The sequence below is a fragment of the Elgaria multicarinata genome, chromosome 13, assembly GCF_023053635.1.
Source record: "Elgaria multicarinata webbii isolate HBS135686 ecotype San Diego chromosome 13, rElgMul1.1.pri, whole genome shotgun sequence".
Lineage (NCBI taxonomy): Eukaryota > Metazoa > Chordata > Lepidosauria > Squamata > Anguidae > Elgaria > Elgaria multicarinata.
Window position 1 is genome coordinate 4,658,175 of NC_086183.1, and position 22,060 is coordinate 4,680,234.

Here is a 22,060-nt window from a genome sequence, read left to right on the forward strand (position 1 = left end):
GGGATCTAGCAGGGCACTGGGGTGACACCTTTCAGAGCCTGGGACTAACTTAGGAAAATCTATCAAATTTTCCAGAAAAATCCCAAACCCATCAGAAGAGAGAGGTCACCGGTTCCCTCTAAATTAAATATCAAATGAAAGTAGTGGAAATAGATGCAAAGCATCAGCTTGGTTACAGGATCAGTGGAGGAAACTGGGGGAAGGTTTGTGTATGTGTGTCGCATTTGAAAGCCTGCTGCAGAATTGCCTTAGATTTCTCCCGTGCATTTCTACAGCTAAGACACAACATCCTTTTTTTCTGCAGAGAGATACAGCTTAGAAGAGATAAATAGTATTCTGAATCCAGGAGTATTGCCTGTGCAATTTCCCCTCCTGTTATCTGCTTACCCACCATTTCATTTCTAAAGGATTCCTTTTCTCCCATTGCCATTAGCACCAGAATTTTCTCCCTTTCATGCCTTCTTCAGTGCTTTGCTGCTATTAATCTATGTCACATTCTGTTCATCTTTTACTTTCTTTGTCCTTTAAAAAAATTTCCTCTTCCTCTGTGATCAACCACCTTGCTTTTGTCACTTTCTCTTTTTTTAAAAAACAACATACATGCTTTTCTCCCCACCACTTTTTTTTCTTTCAATTTCTGACACTAAATTGCAAATTGGAAACTTCTTTTGTGACAACTTCCTTATGGAGGAAATTACATAATCCAAGATTTGCATTAATCCATCTTCTATTTTGATACTGGCTGAAAGGCAATGAGCTTCTCTTGCTATTCAACCGTCTCTAAAAAAGCTACAGGACTGGTTGGCTTCTCTTTACAAATAACATGCTCTGTGTCATATGATGCAGAGAAGTGGTAAAAGTGAGGCAATTTGTACCATTCTGTGTTGTGGCTGCTGCTAAGGCACGATGGGCAGAAGCTTTCCAGCAGGCTGAAAATGGCTCCCCCCCCACTGCCACCATCATTTAAAGGCACTGGGTAGATGGGATTGATTTACCCGCAGAATTTCCTTATCAGGGACTATGATCTAGTACAGCCTTCTCAAAGCTGGTGCCTTTCAGACATATTGAGCATGCTGGCTGGGGATTATGGGAGTTGCAGTCCAACACATTTGGAAGGCATCAGGTTGGGACAGACCGATCTATTCGATCAGTGGTCTTCTCACTTTCTACTAAAGATCAATTGACTAGTTGGTGTTACTAGTTCAAAGGCAACAAGAAGCATGTAAAGTATTGACCCATATACTTCAAATGTATGTATTTAAATACAGAAATGTACGTTCTGTATTTTTAATCAGAATGGTTGCAATAATAACCAGACTGAGTATAATCAAATATTGTCAAGTGTTCCATGAAGTCATGGTCCTGCTGAAGTTTGGAGAAGTGGCTTGCTTTAAAATTATTTATTTATTTATTTATTGCATTTCTATACCACCCAATAGCTGGAACTCCCTGGGCGGTTCACAAAAATTAAAACCATTCAAAGTATAAAACAACAGTATAAAACCATAATATAAAATATAATATAAAAGCTCAACCAGATAAAAACAGCAGCAATGCAAAGTTACAGATTTAAAACACCGAGTTAAAATTTCTTTATAGACTGTTAAAATGCTGGGAGAATAAAAAGGTCTTCACCTGGCGTCTAAAAGCATATAATGCAGGTGCCAAGCGAACCTCCTTAGGGAGCTAATTCCACAGCCAGGGTGCCATAGCAGAGAAGGCCCTCCTCCTGGTAGCCCCCTGCCTCACTTCCTTTGGCACGGGCTCGTGGAGAAGGACCCGTGAGGATGACTTTAGGGTCCGGGCAGGTATATATGGGAGGAGGCGTTCCTTCAGATAGCCTGGCCCCAAGCCGTTTAGGGCTTTAAATGTTCATACCAGCACTTTGAATTAGGCTCGGACCTGGACTGGCAGCCAGTGAAGCTGGAAAAGGACTGGCGTGATGTGGTCTCGTCGGCCAGTCCCTGTTAGTAAACGTGCTGCCCTGTTTTGTACCAGTTGAAGTTTCCGGACCGTTTTCAAAGGCAGCCCCACGTATAACGCATTGCAGTAATCCAAACGAGAGGTTATCAGAGCATGGATAACTATAGCTAGGCTATCTCTGTCCAGATAAGGGTGCAGTTGGTATATCAGCCTAAGCTGATAAAAACATCTTATGTTTTAAAATATTTTTTTAAACACCCTCCCACACACACATACACTGAATTTTAGGGTGATCCTGGTTATAAAAGGTCAAGAGAAGACCTGTTCTATGAAATGGTTATAATAATCCAGCTCAATTTTTAAAATTGTTATTTTCATTGTTTCACAATAGCAGTTAATTTATATTTGTAAACCTGTTGGTGATGGATTTCAGTTTGTTTTGTACTGTTTGAATAAAGGTAATGCCTTTAAAAACAAAATCAAACAAACAAATAACTGGTCATTTAAAAAATATATTTCCAGCACAATCCTATGTATGTCTACCGAGAAGTATGTCCCACTGAGTTCGGCCTTACCACCATGTAAATGTGTATAGGATTGTAGCCATTGAATAAATGTATTTGCTACCATTCAACATGAATAGTATAAAGACAGCTCACATCAGAGACACCATTTGCCTCACCTCTTCAGGTGAGGGCATCTGGGGGGTCTCCCTCTGATGAGGGTGTTGATACGTGGGCAGACTGATCTGGACTCCACAGACGGCAGAGCAATTCGAAGTGAGTTTGGAGTGGGAGTGAAGTTGCAGTTTGTCCACCACTTCCAAAACCCTGCTGGCTGGCCCCTCCTGTTGGGTTTCACTGCTGACCACCCATGAATAAAGAGTTTGCCCCAAAACATACCCACATGCCCACCAGTTGCAGACCACAGAGGAAGTTATGGGCACAAGCATTCTTTCAAAAAAGCTGTCCACAGTGTCATTACTGGTCTTCTCATTTAGGAACCTTCAACAGGTTTCCAAAGGTCTTCAGGGTCCCGTGGAACATTGTTTGAAAACCACATTTCTAGGCCACTAAACTGGTCAATTGTTTCCTGTTCTTCCACTGAACAGATGGCTGGCTAACTGCAGGTTTAACAACTCCAGTGGTGTGAAGTAAATTTCCATTGAAAATAAAGTGGAGAATAAACAACTCCTAACAGCTTTGAGTAACGTAAGGGAAATAAATATGGGCCATAGCTAGACCTAAGGTTTATCCCAGGATCATCCGGGGTTCCTCCCTGCCTGAGCACTGGATGCCCTGTGTGGCACTTAGATGAACAGGTTTGACCCCAGGACAATCCTGGGATAAACCTGAGGTCTAGCTACGGCCATGTTCACCTATGATTTTATAAATAACTCAATGAAGAGCAATAACCTGGATTTTCCATTGGCTGGATGTTATTAATAGCTACCCATCTTAAAATAGATCTGTGGAATTTCTTCAAACTTCCTCTCACTTTCTACTATTTAACAGCAACACCTTTGCCAACAATGACAAACACAACACAACTCCCTTAAAAGAAAAGCAAGCTGCTGCCCAGAATCTTTGTATTATTGCAAAACGTGAATTAATGCAGCCACCTAGACCTTAGCCCAGCTGGAACAAAAGCCATTTCCATCTTCTCCAGGGTTCTGGATCTCCAACCTCATTTTAGACTGAAAAAAGTCCTACAACCTCCAGCATTCCCCCAGTCAGTCATGATGGCTGGAGAATGCTAGAGGTGTAGGACCTTTTTCTGTCGAAACATGCATAGAATTGCATCCTTTGAAACTTTTTAATTTGAGACCATAGAGAATTGTTTTCAGTATCAGTTTAACTTGGTGAATGGACTGGTTCAGCATAAGGCAGTTTCAATTTGGAGGTTCTACCAGGGGCAGAAGATGGTGGGAATTTAAAGAGATGCTGAAATAGTTTTCATTACTGGAGTGAAATTTCAGAACAGGTGAAGGGGGGAGGAAGGAGTTTGCACATTCACAAACCACTTGTAGGCCTCACACATTTGAGGTTAAGGATTAGGCCAGGGATGAGCCACTCTCACTGCCCCCAAAAAGCATCTGCACAGGCCTTTTTGATCTTTCTTGGACTATTTCAGGGTTCCATGGCTATTACAGAGCACCAAATGGTCAAAATTTGCTTGCCAACAAGCCTGGTCCTCCACCACCACTTCAAATGCCATTATTACGATTATTAATTTTTAGCACCACAGCGGGGAGGTGAGCTCCCAAAGCTGCCCACTCTTGGATTAGGTACTGCAGCCAGAAAGAGGGTGCGAGGCGGGTGCACACCCAAGATGAACAAGAAAAAGGGAGAAACGTCTCAGGGTGCTGCAGCTACCTTTATTGTGAGCAAGCCCAATGCATTTCGGCCTCTTGTTTTCTGCTAGGCCTTCTCCAGGGAGTTCTTACAATGTCTGCAGAAAGTATTTACAACAGATTGTTTTGTGTCCTGTTGTAAATATTTTCTGTGGACATTGTTACAATCCCCTGGAGAAGGCCTAACAGAAAACAAGAGGCTGAGGCTTTAGGGTAGATTCCTCCACTGAGCAGGGGGTTGGACTCGATGGCCTTGTAGGCCCCTTCCAACTCTGCTATTCTATGATTCTATAAGCACATTGGCCTTGTTCACAATAAAGGTGTCTATAGCATCCTGAGACATTTCCCCCTTTTTCTACTGCAATCCTAAACACATTTACCTGGGAGTAAGTTCCATTGCACTCAGTGGGGCTTACTTCTGAATAGGATTGCAGTGGAGGGCTGGAAGATCAAGGGAGCGTGGCTTATAAGTAATCTTCAGCCACATTCCCATGCCTCACTTGTAAATTAAGCAAACACACCCCAAAGAAGGAGGTGAGGGGAACTTTAGCAAACACAAACTCCAGATGGCCTGTGCAAAATGCCAACTGGCAATGTGAAATGGTGGCCCTTTTTAGTCTTCACTCCATTAAGCTTTGATGTCATTAAGAGGGGTCAATAGCAGTCAGTCTGGAAGAGGAGTGACTGAAAGAAAGGGGGAAGTGTGGGGAGAGAAGTACATTAAAAAATAAACATCCTCTGAATATTCGGCAAACTTACATTACAAAGGTCAGTGAACTCATAAAGCTGTTTCGGCAGGGAGCCAGGAGCATGCGTACGCATTGGGAAAACAATTTGTCCTGACCTACTTCTTTTGAAAACTAGATGAAGAAAGCATCTGACACAGTGGGGAGACAATCCAGATGTCTGCAGCATGACGCATGCTAAGGTTCTTGGGCAAAGATCCATCCACTCTGCCTGTACAGAACAGGGTTTGGTGTGGATCCAGTGGTGTCCAAGACAGCCTTCCTCACCCCGTCCATGCCACCTTGGGGTAGGGATGTCAGACCAATCCAGTTGTGGGGTGGAACTTGGTGAGCTCTCACCGGCTCAGCCCACAGACTCCATTCTCTCTTCTGCCAACTGGCCCGGTTCAGTCTGCAATGAGTCAGGCCAGCTGGCGTTTCCCCCATATTTTTAACATTTCTGTAAATAGACATTTGCACAAATCACAGTTGCAATTTGTGTGAATTTTGGTCAGGATTTGCAAAATTTGCACAAATTTCGGTCAGGATGTGCTTAATTTGCACAAATTTATGTAAACCATGGCTGCAATTTGCACCAATTACACCAATTTCAGCAGCAATTTATGCAAATGTCCATTTACACAACTAATAATAACCCGTCGAAAAGTTCCCGGTTTCCAGAAAAACGTGAGGCTTGGCTAACAAATGCAAGCTGAGTAGGTAAGAGTATAGAAATCCAGTGTGTCCAAAATGGACTGGATTTCCTGGGAACAGACATCCCTACTTAGTGGGCATCTTTCATTCTGCTTCCTGTCCCATGCGGTATCTAACCTTGAGCTATTCAGCAACCCGTGACTCACTCAGACTCCACAGTTTCCTCTTGGTGAAAGCTGTACTTTGTGCCATGTGCAGGAAAGGGCTTCTGGGAAACTTTATCTCCTAATTGAGTTTAGTAATATCTGGATTATTTATGGTGTCCCCATTTGCATTTACCACTCATCCCTTGGTTGAGACAAAGAGTTCAGTGCACAAGCCGCTTAAGCATACGAAGTGCCTCCTACGGAGTCCGACATTCGTCTTTCCAGCTTAGCATTGCCTGGTAGAAGGGGGCCATGCGATCGCTCCGCATGGTTTCATACAGGGTGCTTCCCCGGCACTACCTAGAGATGCCAGGGACTGGACCTGGGACCTTCTGCACAAAGAACAGGTGCTCTTCCCCTGAGGAGAAACTCAGCAGGAGGATGTGGACAACAACCAACTACCAGTGTGGTTTAGTAGTTAGAAACACAATCTGCTGGAATAGTTAGAGTGTGCTGGTGCTTATCCAGCAATTCCGGATGATGGGGAAGTCAATGTGTTATCGTGGCTAGCGTGCTGGACGAGGGGTTGGGAGACTTGGGTTGAAGTCTCCACTCATCATGAAGCTCATGGGTGATTTTGGCCCAGTCACTGGGCATAGCTAGATGGGGCAATATCACGGGGATCGTCCTGGGATCTTCCCTGTACGTTCACATGATGCACAGGGAATCCTGGGAGCAGGGAGGGATGATCCTTCCCTTGGCCCGGAATATCACCCTACCCTTTTAACCAGCTTTTTTCCACGGTCTCGGGATGATCCCGAGACCGTGGAATGTGTGGCTGGGCGTCACGGTTTGTCCCGGCTTCTCGCGAGTAACCGTGAGGTGCCAGGACCTGGGCATGCGGCACAGACTTCCTCCGCAGCTCTGTGCCCATTGGGGGTGGGGAAATTTATTTATTTATTAAAAAAACCTTACCGTTTGCCCACGAGTGCTCGTGGGCTCCATCTTCTTTTAAAAACACACCAAACGTCCTCTTCTTCCTGGGACGTCACACGCCGCGTGTATAGAGAGGGGGAGATCTCACGATAACCATATCGCAAGATCCTCCCCCCTGTCGTGCCAGACACGGTAGGTCTAGCTATGGCCACTGACTCTTTGCCCAGCCCTCTTCACGGGGTTGGTGTGAGGATAAAATGGGGAGCAGCAGGGTCATATGTGCTGCCTTGGGCTCCTTGGTGGAAAAGGCAGGATATAAATATAAGATATAAACCTATGCACCCGACTGGACCCTAAGATCATCCTCAGGGGTCCTTCTCCGCGAGCCCCTGCCAAAGGAAGTGAGGCAGGTGGCTACCAGGAGGAGGGCCTTCTCGGCTGTGGCACTATGACTGTGGAATGTGCTCCCTAGAGAGGTCCGCCTGGCGCCTACGTTATGCTTCTTTTTGACACCAAGTGAAGACCTTTTTGTTTTCCCAGTATTTTAACAGTTTACCATCTTAGTCTTTTAACTTCGCCGTTTGAAATCTGTATTTTTAATCTGTCTAAATCTCTGCATTGCTGCTCAGTTTTACCCTGGTTGTGCTTTTATATTGTGCTTTTTATATCATGGTTTGTTTTATACTGTGAATTGTATTTAATGGTTTTAATTTTTATGAACTGCCCAGAGAGCTTTGGCTATTGGGGAGTATAGAAATGAAATAACAAACAAACAAACAATAATAAACTACCTTTTCACACGCTAAACAAGCACTCTGACATTTCAAGCAACTCTCCAACAATGGGGTATCTGAAATCCCTTTACAAAGCAATATTAGGGATTTAACATGGGACGTTTGACATGTAATATGGCTGCCTTTTCATGACTTCTTGGACAAAAGGTCTAAAACAATTTAAACAAGGTAGGCCTTACTGACTAATCTGAGAATAGCTCCGCTGACACTATGTGCCAGTATTAAAGAGATTTTAGCATTGAAAAAATAGATTTTAGGACCTGTTTTTAATGCAACCCTCACATCGGTTGAAGAATAATGTTCTCCCAAATCTTCACTTCCTGTTCATACCCCAATACAATGAATGGTTGTCTCCAGACAGTAGGGTGGCCACATATGCATTGCCAAAAAAGTGAGGATGGATCACCCCCAAAAAGAGGACAAAGAGGGCACAGATACGTATAACGATACATATGGTAATTTATAGGGATGTGCTCCGCTCCGATTAGGAGCGTAGAAGCAGTAGCGGATTAGCCTGCTCCGCCTTACCCAGAGGCGGAGTAGGAGCGGACCGCGGACCCCCTAGAAGCAAGGCGAAGAGAAGCGGCCATTTTTCGGAGCTCCGAGTTCAGGCGGAGCGCTCCGGTCGCCATCTTGAAAACATTTCGCCATAGGATTGCATTGCGGCAAATAATCGCGCATAACTACGTTGTTTTTGAAGCTATCATTCTGAAAATTCTTGTGCACAGAGAGTCGTGGATGGGGGTCATTTTGAGACCACTCTCACCTCTCTGCGTTGTCTGGGTCGCGTGCTATATTTTTGTGAAAATCGGGTCAACCGCGCGGCTCAAACGGCGTTTTCGGCTTTTCGCCCATAGGATTGCATTGAGGGAAAGAATCGGGGATAACTGCGGGGGGTTTAAGCTATCATTCTGAAAATTCTTGTGCACAGAGAGTCGTGGATGGGGGTCATTTTGAGACTACTCTCAACTTTCTGCGTCGTACGGGTCGCGCGCTAGAAGTTTTTAAAAAATCGGCGGGAAAAATACCTTTTTCAAAGGGCTGAGGGGCAGAGTCAGCTCCCGGTCATGGTGATCCCAAAGTTGGAGGAGGGCATAGGCAAAACAGGTAACTTGGGATTCTGGGAAACTTCTCTTTCTTCATCTGAACGGGCTTTTCCCCGTGTTTTTTAACACAGTAGCCCCACCAAATGCACAAACACAACCTGAAATCATATACTAAGCCAAGAATAAGAGATAGAAACACAGCACTGCTCCCCACCCTAACCTTGGTGAACAACTGAATAGATGTGGTGCAAGGGGATGAGCTCCCCTAGGGCATCTCATCGTGGATGTGCCCCCACTCTCTCCTGCACTGGAAGGCCATTAGAGCCTTCCAAAGAGAGTAAAACGGTGGAGCAATGCCTATCATGAGTTGAAGTGAATGGTCACTTTTCAGTGGTGGAGCAATGCCTGTTCTGAGTCGAAGTGAGCGTTTTACTTCTTCTCAGAGCTGTTGGTGGCTGTCAGTGTCTTGAACTGGCAGCTACTTCCCCCTCCCCCGGGCACGTCCCCCTATTGCTGGTAAAAGACAGATATAGCCTTTTTAAAAAAATTCTTCTTGCTGTTTATTGAGCAACACTGCTGCTTTTAATTCCACCCCTCCTTTGTTTATTGATTGATTTATTCCATTTTATATGCATTACTGGCTTATCCTTGGCTCACTTCCTTATGCCCCCAGAAATGCCAGCTGCATGCCTGCCTGCCTTCCCTCCCTCCTCCCCTGCCCACCTCACAGGGATGTTGTGTGTGGGGTGCCCGATTTTCAAAAATTCGCCAAAAATCAGGGGATGATGGGATTGCTTTGAAACTTGGCATGCGTGTGTATATCCCCATGAGGTGTCATGGTGCCAAACATGAGGTTTCTAACTTGAACAGAAAAAAAGTTGTATAATTTTTTAGCTTTCAATGCAAGCCTATGGGGGGGGAAAACGGAGCTCCGGATCCGGATCCGGAGCTCCGGGCGGAGCGGAGCGGAAGTGGGCGGAGCGGGGGCGGGGCGGAGCGGCCCGATCCGGAAAATGGCGGATCTGCAAGTGAAGCGGAGCGGGGGGTCCGTGCACACCCCTAGTAATTTATACGTGTAGACAAAAATTTATAAATATTTGCTATCTAGGTAGAAATACATTTAAGTAGAAATGCATCTCGCCACAGTGGGGAAGACTGGTGTCCAGGTAAGGATGGATGAACTCACCTCCATCCCTTCTTGCCGCCTGCATGTCATGTCACCAGTCTGGGGAGCGCCTGTAACGTTGTGTAAATGGCCCCTTTGCAGCCCCCAGATACATAACATTACATTTCCGGAAACCCCCGAGCTGCCATTTTTACACAAAATGGTGGCTCTCTAAGAGGATGGGCAGCTGCTGGGTGCTGGTGCTTGGTGAATGGGCCCAGTTAGTGACAGCAGTTTGGCAAGCGGGTGCTGGGAGGCCAAGTGTGGTGGTGGTGGGGAGTCCACCAGGCACCAAACCCTCTTGAACCCCCACAACAATCCCTATGTCCAGGTGCTAAGTGTTGCCCACCCAATTCAAGGCCCCTCTTGCTCTCCCTTCCTCCAGGTCTTTATCTTTAAACCAGATTTGGACCAGACAGATTATTCAAGCAGAGGGGACCTTCAAATAGAGGACTCTCCTCTGTAAATGAGGACATGTGGCCACCCTACTAGACAGAGAGATTAGGCCTTCAATGGAGGGACTGGTGAATGGCCTACACTAGATGGGGTTGCACACTCCCTGAAGAAGCAGGGAGTTGCAGCAATAGCGTGGGTGTGTGGCCATTCTCCCAGCTTTGCCTGGTGCAGTGGCTGCATTCTGCAGTGAGAGATGTTTTGATTTATAAAAACACACACACATGAAAGTACCCCCACCTTCCAAATGGCTGGGGAAATGAGGTTATGGCTGTGCTACATAGCTAATGCAGCTCATCCCTTTTGAGGCATAACCTTAAGCTGCTCCCGTTTACTTATATTCTTGTTTCTTAAAGGTAAACAAGACCCAGGTGAATCTCTGGGAACAGCTGTAGCAGAAAACTGGATGCTTGGCTTCTTCATCTGCTTCAGTGCTCTTTAAACACTTGGGGGTGAAGATAGATAGATAGATAGATAGATAGATAGATAGATAGATAGACAGACACTAACATTAATAGATATTTATAGATATTTATATTTACAAGAGCCAGTATATTTAATGGGGAAAGAATGGGGGTGAACAAAGCAAACAGGACCTGTTTTGAGAGGACTTGGCAGGGGGTGGGGTGGGTGGTGGTGTAGGAGGAGATGGGGCATTTAAGCATTGCAGGAACTACATTAGAAGAAGAAGGGAGGAAAACAAAGACGCAGTATGCAAACTGCAAGCATCCACAGAGTGAGGGAAGGAGGGCTGGGAGAGATCCACTGTGTGACGCAGGATCACTCAAAGGAACCCACTGTTCTTGTGGCAGGAGAAACAGGGAGAGGAAGGGAGAGCCAGAGGAGAAGGAGCCCTATGGGGTTCTGGTCTCACTGTAGCAGAGGTGGCCGTTCCAGAGCTGGAAGAACTTGTGTGAGGAACAGATCAGTGGGCAGGTGAAGGAGTAGAAGGAGAGTAGGGGATAGGGTGGCTAAGAGATCTGACCCCTACGCCTGCTCCTCCATGAATCTTACTGGGTGCCCTTTAGTGAAGGCTGGTGGCACCAAAGTCAGTGGGGCAGTGAATCCACTCTGTGTTTCAGTCAGAACTCTACAGGAGCCATTGCACGTTAACTGGTTCAGACAACACAATAAGCACCAGTGGTTTTAGTGGTTTGGTCAACTGTTGGTAATTGTGTCATCTGTCAGGTAAAAACCACCCCACAGTTGACTTTTTCATTAAAAAAAAATCACTGGAAAAACACAACTGGTTTCAGAGTTGATTAGTCACATAACCAGTGGCTACTGTGTTGTCTGAACTAAGCCAGTGGAGTTTGTGACCTGCTGAGTGGACTTTTTCACCTGCCTAGAAAGTTCCTGGGCAAGAGTGGCCAAAACCATGCTGGCTGCTCTGCTACAGCTGGCACAACTTGCAGAGGTTGCTGGGATGGCACCAGGAGGACTGAGGGAGGAGGGAAGGTGGGGAGAGGGGCGGCAGGCTGTGTCAATCAAATGCCAGGTTGACTGTAAATCCACTCAATGCAAGTCTTAATCACCCACAGTTGTGTAGGAACATGTTGGCTGAGTTTGGACAACGTATTAGGCAGCGAAGGGGGTAATAACACACTCACAGTGCATTAATTTCCTGTACTCCTCACACAACATGTTACCCCTCACCCCCGTCGTGCAGCTGAGATTCCCAGTGTTTGCCTGATCTGCTGGTGCTCCTCCCTCCCTCCTCCTGGCCACATCCCATCAGCCATTGTGAGTTCTGTAAGCTGTACAGGAGCAGCCAGGGTGTTTTCAGCTTCTCCTGCCAGAGAACTCAATGGCCAATGGAGAAGTGCACTCAACAGAGAGAGAGGGCTCTCCACACAACATTTTAATCAATTTATTAATGGATAAACAACAGAGTAGCCCATTGTTTTTCTGCACTGCTTAATTCAAAAAAATAATGTACTGTCCATTGTGTCTGCATTGTGTGTCCCCCCACAACACAATAATCAACTCAACTGACAGTTGCCTCCTTCCCCACCCCCATTGATTATCGTGTCGTCCGAACCCAGCCGTTGTGTAGGGAGTACCTGCAAAAAAACCCAACCGTGAGTTGACCACCCACCATAGACTAAAGTGTTGTCTGAACACAGCCAGTATCTGCTGACTCCATTTGAAAGGTCTCAATCAGTTCTGGGTTAGTCATGACAGGCAGTCAAGCTGAGAAGGTTCCACCAACCTTGCCCACATCCCCTTCGTGTGTGTGTGTGTGTGTGTGTGTATATATTTTAAAAAACATGAGACCTCCCCTTTTATATTTGTATGTGAATAGATGCAACGATGGCGATGAATTCAAGACTTCTGTGGTTTGGAACGTTCTTTGGTTCTACCTGACTGTAGGATTGGAAAACATAAAAGCCACGGGAAGGAGGGGAGATTAACTAAAAAAAAAAACACCAAACCCATTGTTTTTTGCTCATAGGCTTGCTTATTTTAAATCTATTATTTATCCAATTACACTTCAATATGAAAATTCAGCCCCACTAAAGACTTTAATTAGTGGATTAGACAAGTTACTCAGCTACTGTAATGAAGTCCAGCTGAGAAGGCTGATCTTAATGGATTATGAAAGCGAGAGTCAAGCTGATTGGCATCTCCCCCTCCCCCCACCCACCCACCCCAAAGCTTTCCTCTCTTTCTCTTGCCTCCAGACAGGATTACTGTAGATATTTGTTGACATTTAAAAACACTAAGCTATTTTGTTCAAGAAGACTTGGATAGTCAAGGCATGTGAGGACTTTGGGTGGGGCTCACACACCTTTGGGAAATCCCACAAGACTCCTCTTTGCTCATGAATAGTCTGGTCTCAGCTGCCTTGGGGAGCCAGTGTGGAGCAGTGCAGCATGGTGTAGCAGTTAGATCTAGGCTAAGTAACCCTTTGGGGCTGTGGGCACATTTGGCAATTTGAGAAATGGTTCTGGGCACCAACACAAAAATGGCTACCATGGGAGCATGGCAAAGGACAATTAACTTGCTCCAAAGATGGAGTATATGGTAGAGGTGGAGTCTGGGTCCCAAAGCACTAAACAAGTCTGTTGTACCCACCAATAGGAACCTATTTCACAGCTGTCCCAGCTGTCAGTAAGGCAGTGTGAATTGGGGGGAGAAAAATGTGAGTGGGGTGGGGGTACTTTGGTGCACAGCAAGAGAGGTGTCTGGGGGTGCATTGATACCTGCAGGCACCATGTCACTTACCCCTTCATTAGAGAAGCAGGTGTGGACCAGGAAGAACCTGCTTTACATCCCCAGCCAGCCATGAAGCGCACTGGGTGACCTTGGGAGAATGGCCGTCTCTCTGTCTTATCTACGATATGAGGGAAGGAACCATGACATGGGGGGGGGGGGGCTATCAATGTAATAAATAAATAAACTGAGTTTATTTATAAAGAAAGGTGGGGTGTGTATATTAAAGTATGGCGGGATCCTACAGCCCCTAGACAGCATCTGGGGGTGGGGGGGAGGCATAGGCCACCTTGGATTCCTGGGCAGCACTTCTGTTCGTGGATCCAGGAATCCATGCTCTGCCTCCCTCCCACTCCTTCTTGTAGCCAATGCGGAAAGAGCTGTGCCGGCTGCTGGGAACTCAACCTTGGGAAAGAGGCAAAGGGGCATTCCAGTGGGTGGGGAGGGGAGGAGGCTGGAGAGGCTGGGATAAGAGCTGTCCCAAGGCTTCTCCAGCTTCTTTCTCTTTGCCCCCAGAATGCCTCCAGCTAGATGGGCAAAAAAACTGTCTAGCGAAAATGCAGAGTAGGAGGAGCGGAAGAGATGGAGATGGCCTCTGCCTCTCCTCCAGTTCTCCACTGGATGTTCATAAGCCTCCGACCAGCGAGGGCACAAGACACAGGATTGCACTTTTAATTAATTGATGATTGCACTCATTTTGCCTCCCTTGAAGTAGGGATGGGAAAGAAATTATTCAGTTTGCATTTTAATGCCTAAATTCCTAATTACCTGATGTTTCACTTTCAAACCAATGCATGAACTGGAACTCAGTTATTCTCCAAGACTCACACTTCTCTGAATTTTTCAATGGAGAATAATAATAATAATAATAATAATAATAATAATAATGCGTGCAAACAAAAATCTAGATAGTGAAAATAATATTAGGAAAATTGTTTGCAAAAAACAAGTCTATAGTAGGCAAACATTGCTTTCAAAAGTGAATGTATTAGGACATATGCTCACTCAAATGTGTATAAATTTTCATGCAAACTTTAAAAATAATAATATTTTGGACAAACCAAACTCAAGACTGGAAAATAAGCAAATGACAGAAATCAGAATAGATTGATTCTTCCATCCCTATCTTGAATTCCCATAGATCTTCTATGTTGCAGTGAAATGTCCAAATTCTACTTAAAAGTGTTGCTTTAGGCAAAACACAGATGTGTGAACATCCCCTCTGCAAACACACACAAGAAATGTTGTTAGTGTTAGAAACACATTTTGCTTCGTTTTACATTTGTTGTCCAATAGAAACATTCAAAATGGCCTTAGGCAACATTTGGCAGAAAACTTGCTATAGGACTCTTCAAGCTGTGCCTTTTTATGCTCCTTCTTGCAGGGGGTCTTTGCATTGCAATAAGGTATAGCTTTACCGAGACCCAGTTTTTACATCCGCATGAGATAAGCTAAGGTGTCATAAGGACCTAGAAATGTTTCCTCATCTTCAAAATTCCAAAGCTGTCTTTGGAATACAACTCCCACATATTGCTCCCAATAATTTCTAAGGGTGCATTAAGCATGAATCTCAAATGTAAGGGGGAAAGCAACCCCAAAGTGGGAGAGAGGAAACGGAGGAAAACCCCACCTGATATTGACGGCAACATCAGACATGACCCCGAGAATGAAAGCCTGCCATATAGAGATCTGGGTTTAACATCTGCATATGTTGAACGTACGTTATTGCTATGATAGAAAGCTGTCCTGTTGTCAGAATGATTGCACAGCCAAACTACACATTATGCCTGGGTCTCCAACATCACACCCAGCAAGCCCCCTGCCTTTTATGATTATAATTGTATGCTTTTTGAAAATAATTAATTTTTGACTTGAAGACTGGCACAGTGCAAAGCAAAGGGCTTCCACCCAGCATTATCTTTATTTGGGTTCGAAAGACTGTTTTTCTGTTTTGGAGTTCAGATTCCACCTCTGCCTTGCTCTTGGGCAGGTGACTTTTCTTTTAGTCTCAACTGTTGGTCTCCTGGTTAATGGGTGTTTTGCTGACATTCTCTCAAAATTCCAAATCATAGAATAGCAGAGTTGGAAGGGGCCTATAAGGTCATCGAGTCCAACCCCCCACTCAATGCAGGAATCCACCCTAAAGCATCCCTGACAGATGGTTGTCCAGCTGCCTCTTGAATGCATCTAGTGTGTCTCCCAACCCAAGAAGGTTGGGAATCCCTGTGTGTAGCTGAATGTTGTTTTGTTGTTGTTGTTTATAGTAGTGTAAGTGTGCACAACCCTGATTCAGTTTGTGGCTACCATGCAGCAGAGTGGGAGAATCAAACTTTCTCTTCCTCATCATTTTTTCCTCCTGCAATTCTCAGAGGGGGGCATCTATGGAGACACCTTCCCTCTTTTTTAAGAGAGGGAAAACAGTGGGGGGAGGCTTGCCCCTTCCCTCCTGGAGCACAGTGGCCCTGGTGGAAATAGGGGCTGCCCACAGATACCCTAACATAAACAAAAAGCTAATCTTTGGCTACATACTAACTACATAGTACCGGAGGGAGAGGCGGGTAACAAATAAATAAAATTATAATTATAATTATAATAATTATTATTATTATACATAATTAGCATAACGTGTAGGTTTTTTTCTCTTTGGTTCACATAACCTGCATCAATCAGACTTCAGGCTTATGAAATCCCATTTGCTTTGCATCCAAGAAGCTGAAGTCACTGATTTGGTTAAAAATGGTTGCAAGTTTGCCTCAGGGTGAACAGTGTATTGCTTGCAAAGTGAGAGGAGTTGTGGAACTGGAGCGCTGATTCATGCCATCGTCTAGATTTAAAAGGGCTCTGTGAAATACAGAAAACCATCAATCCTTCAGTCTCTGAGATTGGACCTCTGAATAAACTAAGGGGCCAGCTACACATGGCCTCAGCGGTGCACTTTTGCCCTTGAGTGTAGTGTTTCCTCCCAACTTCAAGAATTGCCAAGTGTGTGTGTGTGTGTGATCTGAACTGTTAACCCTTTCCCTCCTCCTGCAGTCCTGATCCAATAAAACAAACTGCAGGTGTTTGGATCTGATCCAAATTCGGACCGCAAAAGGTGGGGGAGTCTTAAAGACCCCAGCCGCATGGTCTCAATCTGGATCATACACACAAACCCCATGGCAACTGGGGGGAAAGCAGAAAACAACCTCATACTCAAAGGCAGAAGTAGGCAGTTCCATTGATGTGCGATTTGGCCCTAAACAAATACCAAGTGGAGCTAGGGCAGCGGAGTCTGACGGCTCCAATACCAGTGGGCAGTGAATCCAGTCAGAACTCTAAAGCAGCCTTCCTCAACCTGGGGCGCTGGGAGTTGTAGTCCAACACATCTGGAGCGCCCCAGGTTGAGGAAGGCTGCTCTAAAGGATCTCTCCATGGTGCAGAGCAGAGTTTTAGCTGGAGCCCAGAGCGGATTCACCTCCTGCTTGTGTTCCCAAGCAATTGGCATACAGAGGCCATATACAGCCATCATGGCTCATGGCCATTGATAGCCTTATCCTCCAGGATTTGTTTAATCCGCTTTTAAAGCCGTCCAAGTTAGTGGCCGTCAGTGCAACTCACAGTAGTAAATCCCAGAGTTTACCTATGAGCTGTGTGAAGAAGTCCTTCCTTTTATCTCTCCTGACTCTCCAAACATACAGCTTCACTGGATGATCCCATTGAGTTCTGGTATTATCATGAGAGGTCCTCTTTCTCTATACCATGCATAATTATCAGTGGAGGCAGGGAATTATGGGATGGTGAATCCACCCTGGGTTTTAGTCAGAACTAGTCAGCACTCCAATGGAGCTATCCAAGATGTTTCTGCCCCTTGGAGAGCTCCTTTAGAGTTGTGGCTGGTCCTGCCTGAAACCCAGAGCGGATTCACTGCCCCACGGATATCAGAGCAGCCAGCCTCCACTGGCTAGGGCTCAAGTCAAGAAAGAGCTCCAGCAAGACTTCACATCCCCGAAACGTCCAGCCCTACCCTCAGTGGGTGCAATAAACAATTCTCCCTCTTTTGGCAATGGGGAGATTTCTAAATCTAAGGCCACCTTTCTCTTCCTTCGAAGGCCACAAACAATTTTACTGCTCCAGTTTTCTCTCCTTCCCCTTCCCTGGGTATCTTCTTCCCCATCTTATAACCAGGAGTAAGACTGGCAATTCTGTTTTCCACACTGGCACTCTAGCACACCATTGCACTCCAAGATGGGGAACGTCCCCAGGATATATAGCTATTTAAACATACTATATAAGCCAGCTCCCCCTCTCCTTTTCTCCCAGGGAATTTTGCTGCATTTTTATCCTCCTTAACTTTACAAGGATCCATTAGTTGTAGTTTCTTTCAGACAAGCTGGCCATAAAACTGCATCCAAAAACTTGTGAGTATGTTGCACATAGTTTCATCCGCTAAGCTACAGCCCCCTAATTGCTGCCTTCCCTTAAAAAAAAAATGCCTTATGCTCCAACTCAGAGTGCTTTCAAGACAGGATGGATCACCTCTATCCTCCCCCACCCCTTTCATACAGCAAGTTCAATTAGAAGGAAGCAAAACCCTCAAGGGAGAAGCTCCCAGCAGCCTGCGTGCGATGCCCCCTGTATTTCGCTATTCACACTAGAACTGAAGGAGAGGGGGCACATTTCATGAACATGATGCCCCTCTTTGTAGAAGAATGTCACACTGTTTCCAAGTATACAGATATCGAGGGGAAGGGGGAACATGTCCCACCTGATGTCATCCCTTTCACCCTGATCCACCTGTGCACAGGTGACAAGTTTGAGCAGAATATGGACACATATTTGAGTGGACATCCAACGAAAGGCATTCACAACTGAATTTCAATCTCTAACCATATTTTACTCCAGTGAATAGAGCTGGAGCAGTGCACTTGGCAGGGCAGAGAGCGCACTGGTCCCATTGCCGGGTCAATAAGAGTGCATTCCCCCTTCCCTGCACGCCCCCATGCAGAGTAAGGGGGATGGGAGGGCTGCATTTGCACCCAGGGACCATCAGGAGCAATCTGATTGGTTACATCAAGCTAGTGATGTCATCATGATTCGTACATGGCCCTGGATTGCATGGTCCAGTTCTGGGTGGCACACTTTAAGAAGGACACAGACAATTGTTTTGATAGGAAGGTAAGAAAGACACCCCATTTAAGTGCCACATGCTGCAGCTTTGCAAATAAGTCTGCAGAAGTAACTGGCCCTCACTTTATGTATTTATTTTAGTAAGCTTTTCTGTCCTCACTAATGTATGTCGGTCATTTGTAATATTCACTGGCAGTCGAAAAGGGGGTGGCATAAACTCAGTTGACTGCTAATTTTCAAACTGGTTGATTTTCTGGTCGCCTAGAAGTGTTTCTCATTCGTGATAGAAGAGCAGCTGAATGGTTGTTCACAAGACTGCCTATGCGTTGTTCTTATAACCCCACCGCCCCGCCCCTACTTTTAAGAGCTGGCTTCCAATCACCCAGAGTTGCCACATTGTGGCATCATGCATTTCCTTGCTCCTTCTCCACCTTGCTGGATGCTGGTGATTGGGAGGGAGATTGGAAAACCACATGTCATGTGTTTAGGGATGTCAGAGGGTTCCATTTGGGTGTTGGAGCTAGATGGATCTCTTTGCTTCCTCCCCCCACCCCCCGGCCGCTCCCCCAGATTTTGTTCCATTTTCCTCTGTTTGCTCTGGCTTGTTTTGTAGTGGATTAAGCCAATTCACAAATTCCCCATTTTTCAAAGTGGTGGTAATTTGCACAAAAGGCCGCCTTGTGCAAATTGTGATTTGTACAATTGGGGGGGGGGGGGGCTATGTCTTGAAATGTGTGTAAATGTTGTATTTAAATTTTTATTTATTTATTTATGTTTTGCAAAACTTGCACAGCTGTGCATGATTGCAGGTTTGGCTGTCTTCTGTATAGCCCCATAGAGGCGTCTTTCCCTCTTGTAGCTATCCTTGTCAGTTTCATTTCCCAGGATATGAAATATGACTCTGCTAGGCTAGATGTGTGGAGTGGATAAAACTGACAATTTGTGTGAGGGTGCCTTCTTACGCAAAATCTTCCCCTGAGTCTGAAAAAAATAAATAAATCTGGCACAGCCCCCCCCCCCCATCCTTCCCCCCATCCCCACACATGCAAAATTGGAAACCCCTCAGAAATCCATCAGGCTTAAATGAAACAGTTTTCCCAGGGATGGATATCTCTAAATGTGTTAAGTAAAACTAGTTTGTCCCTCTCCAAACCTTAACTTGGGGGAGATTAGAAATTTTATCAAGAGTACAAAGGAAATCTGTTTGTATGACACCAATTACGGAAAGGACCACAGTTCAGTAGTCAAACACATCAGTCCCTGGCAATCCCTGTTAGAAAGGATCTTGGGTAATGAGACTAGGAAATACCTTTCTGTCATGAGACCTTCCATTCAGAATAGACCAAGTGTTGGTAACCTGGAGCCCTCAAGGTATTTTGGACTACAGTTCCTCTGAGCCCCTGTCATTCATGGCCAATTGTGAGGAATTACAGAAGTTGCAGTCCAAAACACCTGGAGGGTAACAGGTTGCCTTCACCTGGAGTAGACAATACTAAGCTAACTGGACCAATGGCTTGGTTCAGTATAAGATGGTTTTATATGTTCATGTTTTAGGGAAACCTCATGGTACAGTCGGAAGATCACAAGTTTTACATGCGGAACATCCCAGGTTGCATTGCTGGCATTGCCAGTTCAAGGATCTCAAATGAAAGACTCCTTACAAAGACCTTGTAGAGTTGCTGCCAGTCAGGAGACACATGTCAGGAGATCTGTATTACCATGACCGAAGAAAGGGAACAAAAACTGATGTTTGTCTTGTTTTTTGTTTGTTTTTTAAATCACAAAATTTAAGCATTCCCTAAGAATGGTTGAATTGTATGGCATAGCCGAGAGCAAGAGAGGAAACTTGACAAATTCCCTCACAATGGTTAATTGCTCCACTTTAAGTTCTCTTTTGTCTTGCCTTGCTTCTCAGTGTGCAAAGGAACATATTAGCACAATCAAACACAAACTCCCCCACCCGCTCTCTGTTTTTGAATGCACAGTCACTCAACACAAAAGTGTCACCCTGTTGGCTCCTTCACATCAACCCCTCACTCACATGAATTTGAACTAGAACTCTTTCTACTCTACTCTCCGGACTTGTTCTCACATAATGACAAACCACAGTGGGTGCATTTTCCTGTGGGGGTAGTCTTTGCAGTGGCGACCGCCATTTTGAATATTCAAGGTGCAGGGGGGTCATGTATGAACCTGGCGAGGATGGGTTGTTGGGGCAGTTCAGAAACCACCTGCAACCCTAAAACAGCCCATGAGTTTTGGGTGGCTTGTCAACCAACAAACCCACCCTCGCTGGGTTCACACTTAAGGAGAGGATGCGGCAAACCACTGCGGCTAATAAGCCATGGTAGGCTGCAGTGATCTTGCAAACCAGGTCTCTGAATCCCTACTACCTAGACTTTTGTGAACCACCCAGAGAGCTCCGGCTATTGGGTGGTATAGAAATGTAATAAAATAAATAAATAAATAAATAAATTTATCTATGCCAGTGGTTTTCATGTGGTGGTCACAGGGAACCTTGGAATTCCTCCGTGAAAAGACCAGTAATGGTAGTGAACTTCCTTGAACTGCAATTGACTTGCTACATTGATCTCCTCCTGTAGTGCTGGGGGAGTATTCATGTATTTATTACACACACACACACACACACACACACACACACACACACACACATATTCCTTTACAAGTAAGTCGGTGTAGAAAAGATGCTCTGAATCTTTTCTACCATGGGCATCTATCTGCATTGACTTTTATGATGATCGCAATCCTTGGTTTCTCATGGGCAAGAAACCTCCAGGAAAGGAAGATGTATCAACCCATATAGGAACTTGGTTTACCTTCATAGGTTGCTTTGAACCCCAGTAGGTTCTTCACACTATCTGTCTGGAATAAAAGCCACATCTGATGTTGGGTGCTGACAATCAGGTCAGGAACTGTTGTACCTGTTAAACTGTCAAGAAAGAAGAGAAAGGAGAAGGAATAACAACAACAACAACAACTAAAAATAACATTTGAAGAGAATTCAGGTGTGGGAGGGGATGATCCTCCTCCTCCCCAGGTAAAAAACAAACAAATGTTATGGGAAGTCAAAATAATTTAGATAAGACAGTTGATATTACAGGAGGGGGATTTTTCTGGGACTGCTGAGCAATTAGGCAAAAGCAAAATGGCCTCACAGGGTAAGGTGACTCTATTGCCAGATTTCTGGAGCTAAAGCAAGGAACTGCATTTTCACTTATTGTGCACAGTTAACGTGTGTACTTGGGCAGATAATCTACCCCAGGTTCCACCCACTGGTCACCTGCAGGTACCAGGATTGTCAGAATCCAGTGTTGGCAGTCCTAGGGATTTCACGCCCCTAAACCAATATATTCTTTTGGGAGGAAAGAACAGAGTTTGCTTACCAAACATGAATTGCACAAATCTTATCTGAAGGTGCTGATGAGAAGAAACGACATTGGGAATGCAAACCAGTCTCACAAATTAAAATGAAGGCCAAGGCAAATCCACCAGTGAAGCCAACAACAACCAGCTTTGAATCAC

The 22,060-nt window shown here is 45.2% G+C and overlaps 1 protein-coding gene across 1 annotated transcript in view; it reads right to left on the reverse strand.

Moving 5' to 3' along the window:
* CSMD2 (CUB and Sushi multiple domains 2) overlaps window positions 1–22,060 on the reverse strand; it is a 784,677-nt gene that overhangs the window by 257,613 nt on the left and 505,004 nt on the right. Inside the window, exon 12 of the mRNA XM_063140724.1 lies at window positions 21,355–21,467. Coding sequence (XP_062996794.1) covers window positions 21,355–21,467 — 113 coding nt within the window. The remainder of the gene's footprint in view (window positions 1–21,354; window positions 21,468–22,060) is intronic.